The sequence below is a fragment of the Petaurus breviceps genome, unplaced genomic scaffold (assembly GCF_028583685.1).
Source record: "Petaurus breviceps papuanus isolate PSGF00001 unplaced genomic scaffold, PetGlider_PUasm1.0 207, whole genome shotgun sequence".
Lineage (NCBI taxonomy): Eukaryota > Metazoa > Chordata > Mammalia > Diprotodontia > Petauridae > Petaurus > Petaurus breviceps.
Window position 1 is genome coordinate 21,545,419 of NW_027185850.1, and position 7,706 is coordinate 21,553,124.

General features: G+C 43.8%; 1 protein-coding gene across 1 annotated transcript in view; it reads right to left on the reverse strand.

Annotated features, from left to right (window-relative positions):
• Positions 1-7,706, reverse strand: part of LOC138164809 (maestro heat-like repeat-containing protein family member 7) — a 59,461-nt gene that overhangs the window by 1,542 nt on the left and 50,213 nt on the right. Inside the window, 4 exon segments of the mRNA XM_069092744.1 lie at positions 143-205; positions 1,374-1,476; positions 5,314-5,436; positions 5,944-6,099. Of these exon segments, the coding sequence (XP_068948845.1) occupies positions 143-205; positions 1,374-1,476; positions 5,314-5,436; positions 5,944-6,099 (445 nt within the window).

Genomic DNA, 7,706 nt, shown 5'->3' on the forward strand with positions numbered 1-7,706 from the left:
GAGAGAGACATAGAGAAGAGAGACAGAGAGGAGAGACAGAGAGAGAGAGAGAAGACAGAGAGAAAGAGGAGAGAGACAGAGATGCAAAAGAGATAGAGAGATAGACAGAGAGGTGAGACAGAGAGAGACACAGTTCACTTACCCATCTTCACTTCATGTAGGAGTTCTTCGGTCAGCATGCCTTCCATGCAGGGTACCAGGGACCCTTCAAGCACAATTCCAAAGGGTGACTCAGCTGCCTTAATCTCTCCTCTCCCTCTCCCCCACCCAACCCCTGGACCCCAGCCCACTTCCCAGCTCTTTAAACAAGCACAGCTCAGCCTCACCCACTTCACCCCAACCTCCCAACCATGGAAATATCGAACTGTGTGCCAAGGGGCATCTCTGGAGTCCTCTAGATCCCTTTCCTCTGCAACAACAACAAAAGCCCATTTCTACTCCCATGTCAATCCTCCAAAAGAGGTGGAGGAGAGAAGGCCTAGCTAAGGGCAAAGGGGCCCCTGGTCTGGGTTTCAGGAGAGTCGGACCAATTCCCACTTCATTGATGACTATGAATTTGAGGGAAACCCATCACCTCTATGGGATTCAATTTATTTTTCTGTAAAATGGGCTGATAACCAGGTGCTCTGTTTATCCCCCTGGGGCAGTGTGGGGACCAGTGAGAAGAGAAACAGGAAGCAGAAGCTCTTTGAAAAGCTTTAAGCCTGCCCCTGGTGAGGGACAGAGAGCTGGCTCTGAGATCTCCCTGGTGTGAGGGGGACTCCACCTTCACAGGTCTGCAATGTTGAGTCTGAAAGAGCTTCCCAGAGCACTGAGAATGGAAGTGACTCGTCCAGGGTCACTTTATTTAATTGAGAGGTTGTACTTGATCTAGGTCTTCCTGGCTCCCAGGTCGGCTCTCTATTAAATATACTACATTGGTATTATTTTTTGCTGTTGCTGTTATCTGACCCCAAAAGAGTTGGTCTATTGTAGGAAGGCTGTAAATATGCTCTCACCCTCCTGGGGATTACAGGGTTCCAGTGGGAAGGGACCTCAGAGGCCCTTGATTCCAAACCCTCATTTTACAGATGAGGAAACTGAGACTCAGATAGACTGATTGACTTGTCTAGGTCACAAGCTAGTAAGTGTCTGAGGTGAGATATTTCCCAGTGACCTCTGGGGCAGCCAAGGGAGGAGAAGGAATATGTCCATCTGAAGACACGTTGTAGGTTATAGGGGTGAATGGGAAGTAACACAAACATTGATCTAGCACTGGGTTCTCACCCTTGGCCTCCTCCCTGAGGCTTGTCTCAAGATGGGCCCCATTCAGTCCGAAGTGAACCCACCTCCAGCCCCACTGCCCGAGACACCGAGGCAAGATCAGGGTTTACCTATAAATGTGACCGCACTCCTCCGGAGGGCAGCCCGAGGGCTTCTGGTATATTCCAGGCTCTGGGTCAGGAACACGAGGGCGCTGTCACGGTGGGTGCTCACCTAGACCCAAACCCCCCCAGTGAACCATCTGCCAGCTGAGAAATGGCCCTGTTGAATCCTCTGTGTTCCCCACCCCCAGGCCAGCTTTTTTATACAGTTACCACCCCCTGTCCTGACATCTGGAAGAGAGCTGAGCCTAGGTTATCCTCTCTGACATCCAATAAAATCATGGCAATAGAGGCCAAGGAGTCCCTCCTACTTAGCCAAACCTCAGTCTTCTGCTCTGCAGAATAGGTTCAAGCATGTCAGTACAATGGAGTCAGGAAAACCTGAGTTCAACTTTGACCTCAGATGAGGTGAGTTCTTCTTGGTCTGTAGGTTTACATCCTTTGCCTACAGACTCCAAATCCAGCAGCCTCTATCCTCATGCCTCAGGACAGAGAAGGTCAGAGCTGGAAGAAGCTTAGAGGACAGAATGTCAGAGGTAAAAGAAATCTTAGAACACAGAATATTACAACTTAGAAGAATCTCAGTTTTCATCTTATTCTCTTTGGCTGAAAGAAAATACAATGTATTTGGATTTAGATCTGTCCTTGACCCAACTGAACTTTCCAGAAGACTGTTAGAGGCAGAGTCCAGCAACATCTACTGTTACTCTGACCCAAAGTCAGGAACTTGCAGACTTTGGACCAAGGAAGGCAGTCATCAGACTTTGCCCTGTATCAGGTCATTTGGGGAGCACTAAAAGTTTCTGGGTCCCCAGCTTGAGCTGTCTGTGAGATGCTGGAACAAGGAATACCACAAGAAAGTAGCAACAGGACCAGCTCAGACACAGGGCTGTGCCCCCAAATAAAGTCTGAAGTCATAAAGTAGGCTGGGATGAATAAGCAAGCAAATAAATAATGCCATCATTTAAAAACAAACTATTATGTTAACAGATGTATTCAACATGCAAACCCAGATGGAGAGAATGACTCCAGAGCATTTATGAGGAAAGCCTCAAATCAAAACCCAGCTTGGACTTGTGCCCAAATAGAACAGAATTCCTGAAGAGATGAAGCAAGAATTTTAAAAAGAGATTTTTAAAAATTATAAATGAATTGAGAGCACTAGGGGAAAAATTAAAAAAGAAATGAAAACTATGGAAGAAAGAATTATAAAGTAAATTAATAGCTTCACACAATAGACATAAAATGTTGTCTAAGAAACAAACTCCTTGAATATTAGAATGAACCAAATGGAAGTCAATGACTCTATGAGACAATATGAAATCTTAAAACAAAGTCAAAAGACTGACAAAAAGGAAGAAAATATAAAGTATTTCATTGCAAAAACAACTAACTTGGAAATAAATCAAAGGTTCATTAAACTACCTGAAAGCCATAACCAAAAAAAGAACCTACACAAAATAATTCAAGAAATCACAAAAGAAAACTGTCCAGATCTCTTAGAACCAGAGAGCAAAGTAGAAATAGAAAGAATCCTTCTGTCACCTACTGAAAGAAACTCCCAAATGAAAAGTCCCAGGAACATCCTAGCCAAAATCCAGAATTCTCAGGTCAAATAAAAAATACTGTAAGCAGTCAGAAAGAAAGAATTCAAGTACTGAGGAGCCACAGTCAGAATCACGCACAATTTAGCAGCTACCGCAATGAAGGAGTGGAGAGCTTGGAATATGAAATTCCAAAAGGCAAAGTATGTAAGCTTACAGGCCAAGAAGATTTCACCCAGCAAAAGTGAGCATGTCATACAAGAGGGAAAATGAACCTTTAATGAAATAGAGGTTAAGAGAATTCCTGATAAAAATACTAGAGTTGGGTAGAAACTTTGAACTCCAAATATAAAAGTCAAGGGGAAACATAAAAAGGTAAAAATAAATGAATGATCATAAGGGGCTAAATAAGGACAAATTGTTTATGTTCAAATGTGGGGATATTATACATGTCATGAACCCTATCATCATCAGGGTCATAGAAGAAGCTTAATTGGACAGTAGGCCTGGGAGTGGTTCTATTAGGTCTTGGTGATCTTAAAAGAAGAATGGATAGATAGGGAAAGAGGAATATGCTAAAGGAGAAGGGAGATGAAGGTTAAAGGAAATTATCTCACATAATTGGAGATGTGTATACACATATATGTATACCCATATATGCACATATATCTACATATATTTGTATGTTCTTGTACATGTGTATGTATGTGTGCATATATTAGAAATGGCCAATGTGGAAATCTGTTTTGCTTGAATATACATATTTATAACAGAAGTTTGTTTTTTTTTTATTCTCAATAGAGGAATGGAGGATGGAGGGAGGGGCAAATTTTTGCTAATTAAAAAAATTAAGATTTAATTACTTAATCAAGTAAGATTTTAAAAATAAAGTAGGCAGTTGGATTAAATGCTTTCTGAGGTCTCTTCTAGACAGCTCTTAGATTTTGGCATTTTTATTCTCTTTTCTGGACACGGCCACATTTCTTTTTCTAGAAAATGAGAGAGCTCAGGGTGGCTTGAAGTTGCAGTGAATAGAGTACCAGCCCTGGAGTCAGGAGGATCTGAATTCAAATCCAGCCTCAGACACTTAACACAAAACTAGCTGTGTGACCTTGGGCAAGTCACTTGACCCCAATTGCCCTACCTTCCCCCCTCCAAAAAGCAACAAACAAACAAACAACAACAAAAAAATGAAAATGAGAGAGCTGAACTAGGTCTTTCTTGACACCCACCAGTGTGCAATGACCCTTTCCCTCTCTGCCCTTACTTAGCACAATGTCTTTACTGTGCCTACCATGTAATATTGTGTGTTACATTAGGCATTTGCATATACTGTGCCATTGGAAGCTTTTACAAGTGTAAATTGCATTAAGACTTTTGGGACAGGGAAGGGGTGGCTAGGTGGTGCAGTGAATAGCACCAGCCCTGGAGTCAGGAAGACCTGAGTTCAAATCTGGCCTCAGACACTTAACACACACAAAAACCAAAAAACTAGCCATGTGACCTGGGGCAAGTCACTTAACCCCAATTGCCCTCCAAAAAGCCAAAAAGAAGAAGAAGAAGAAGACGACTTTGGGGACACTCTGTATTTGTATATATTGATATTTTACTGGAGTTGCTGCATGACTATGAATTATGGAATACCATGGTCTCTGAAAAGTTAAAAGGAAGGATTCCCCCCAAAGGATCAAATGAGATAATATCTGTAAAGCAGATATTAGGCACGTAAAAATGTTTATTCTCTTCTTTCTCCCTTTCCCCAGAGAGCAACAGGGAGGTTCTTGTGCATAGTGTAATCCAGCTACAACACGTAACAAAGAAGGAACCTGGATAGACAGGCATCACTGGGGATCTCATTCTGTAAATACATGGCTGTCCCTTTCTGGTTTTGTTTCCTATCACTCCACCAAATGCACTATCCCTTCCAATAATACTAGCCTACCTAAGATTCTGGCAGATCTAGAACTAGGAGGGACCTTCGAGGTCATATTGTCCAGTCTCCTTATTTACAGATGAGGCAACTGAGACTCAAAAGAGGAATAGTGACTTGTTCTCTGAGCCTGAAGTCCCATTTCCCACCTCTGTGTCTTTGTACAGATGTTCTCCCAGGTCTAGGGGAATGCATTTCCTTCTCTCCTCTGCCTCTTATAATCCTTGCCTTCCTAAAAAGCACAGTGAAGATGCCTGATCCCCACCCCTGCACTCTCTCCCTATTGAAATTACTCTGCATAACTTTGTATATATTATTTAATTTTCTGTGTCTGTGTTGTTTCCTCCAAATAGAGTGGAAACTCCTTGGAAGCAGGGACTTTTGCCTTTGCATCCCAGCACCCAACAGAGAGCTTGGCACGCAGGAGGTGGGTAACAAGGGCTTCCTGTGTGTGAAGCCCGTGCTTAGGACTTACCAAGTACTTGCAGATCTTGGTCACGTTTTGCTGATTAATGTCCCATGGCTTTTTGCTATACATCATTTTTGGCAGGACCCAAGCCATGTGGTAACAGCAGTAAGACAAGGTCTTCTTACATTTCTGGAGGTGGATTGGAAAGGGGTGGGATGAAGAGAATCGTGCCCATATTTTTATAGGGTGCTTTTCTAAAGCAACTCTATGAGGGAGGAAGGAAGGGTGTGTATCTTCATTCTCCATTTTATAAATGAGAAAACAGAGGCAAAGAGAAAGGAGGTAGCTTCTCCAAAGCCATTCAACTAGTGAGTGGCAAAGCCAAGACTTAGAGCTGGGTCCTTGCACTCCATGCCCCTGCTGAACCCAAACTGAGACCAGACCCAGAGCAACACAAAGGAGAGGGTAATTTTTCCCTCTCACTAGCACCATTTCATGCATAGGTCTTCCTTCAGTAGAAGCTGGAGGACCACTTGGTGATGCATATGAGTAGGACTAGAAGAAAGTCCCTTCCAACCTAGAGATTTAGTGAGACACACCCTCATTCCCCCCATCCCACCCTCAGCAGACTTGCTTAAAATGAGGAGCAACCTCACCTCCCCACTCCTCTCACCATACCCAGACACGCAGACTCACCTTACCCACGACAGGGTTCCCCTCCTGAAGCTGCAGGATCAGAGGTACCAGGCAGTTCACCAACTGCTGCTCTGTGAGGGGCTTGCAGGGGCTGCGCAACAGCCGGACCACCTTACCGAAGAGGGTGATGGCCGCCAAACGCACTTCCTCCCTGTTCTGAAGCAGGAACCACTGGGTCATGGGGTGACTGAGTTGGGGTGTATGTGTGTGGGATGGGGTGGAGGGCAACTTTAGAATAGAGAATGTCAAAGCTCAGAAAGACTTTCGAGATCAAGTCCTATCTGTTCATTTTACAAATAAGGAAACTGAGTCCCACAAGTAATACATGACTAGTCCAAGGCCTCCCAGATAGGTAGCAAGAGAGCTGCAACTATAAACCAGGTCTCCTGGTCCCCACCCCAGGGTTCTTTCCACCCACTCAATGTGTCTATAAGTGTGGCGTTCTTCCCATCCCACCCAAGTATCCTGCTAAGTCTTTCATGGCAGGCTTATGGCCCTGTCTAACCAGACAAAACTATTAGAGAATCAGACTCAGGGAATTGTGCTTGGAGATCTCTAGTGGAGTGACCCAAGGGGCTCTGTCTTTTGGTCCACAAAGGCAGATTTCAGGCTGATAGGAAGATAAATTTCTTAGAAATTCTAGCCATCCCCAAATGGAATGGGCTGCATTGGGAGGCAGCGAGTCCCCCCAGGACTGAGGGTCTTTAAGAATAGGCTGCACTACTTGCCAGGTATATTTTAGAGAGGATTTTTGTTTGTCGTGCATGACCTCTGAGGTTACCTATAAGTTGGGAGATTTTGTAATAAAAGCCCCTTGGGAAGCTATCCCAGAACAGCTGCTAATCCGGGCTCAAAGTGCTCTATGGATTCCCATCCATTCAGAAAGAGAGTTCACAAGGTCCCACTGACACCTAGACTTTTTCTCTGGTCAGTGGGGAAACAACTAGCTCAACACAAAGTTACGTAATAAATAGTATAATAAGTGAAATGGAGTATGCTGTCCATGAACCCAAGACATGCTCTCCCACAATGAGGGGGGAGTTTGAGCAAGTAAAAGGCTTACATACTGATACAGCATTTTGAGGTATGTTGAGGCAGTTAGGGGGTCCCAGAGTACACAGAGGCCTGGGCCTGGAGTCAGGAAAACTTGAAGTCAAATATAGCTTCAGACACATACTAGCTGTATGACCTTGGGCACAGCTCTTAACTTCTCTCTGCCTCAGTTTCCTCAACTGTAAAGTAGGGATAATAATAAGACCCACTTCCCACAGTTCTACTGAGGATCAAGTGAGGTCTCTGTCAATCACTATCACAGTGTCTGATACATAGTAGGGGCTTAATAAATACCTGTTCTTTTCCTCTTAAGGCTTCAAAAGTGTTGATATAAAATATCTCATTTGAACCTCACTTACTCATCAGAGGTAGGTAATACATTTTACAAATAAGCCAACTGAGGCTTGGAGTCATTAGGAGACTCATTCAGAGTTTTAGGGTTCATAGTCTCAAATACAAAAGTCTCTCTTGACTACTGATTTCCCTTTGTGTGGTCTGTGGTCCCTTGGGTCTGCCACGTTTTCCCTCTTCACTTTTGCATTCCAAGATCCTTGGCTTTCTTCAAGGTTCACTTCAGATGTGACTTATGATGGGAAACCTTTTCTGCAGCCCCTAGTATCAGACTGTCATGTCTACACTAAACTGTTTCCCATTGTATCTCCTACCCCCAACCCCACCAGAAAAATATAAAATCTTTGTGGGTAGGGACT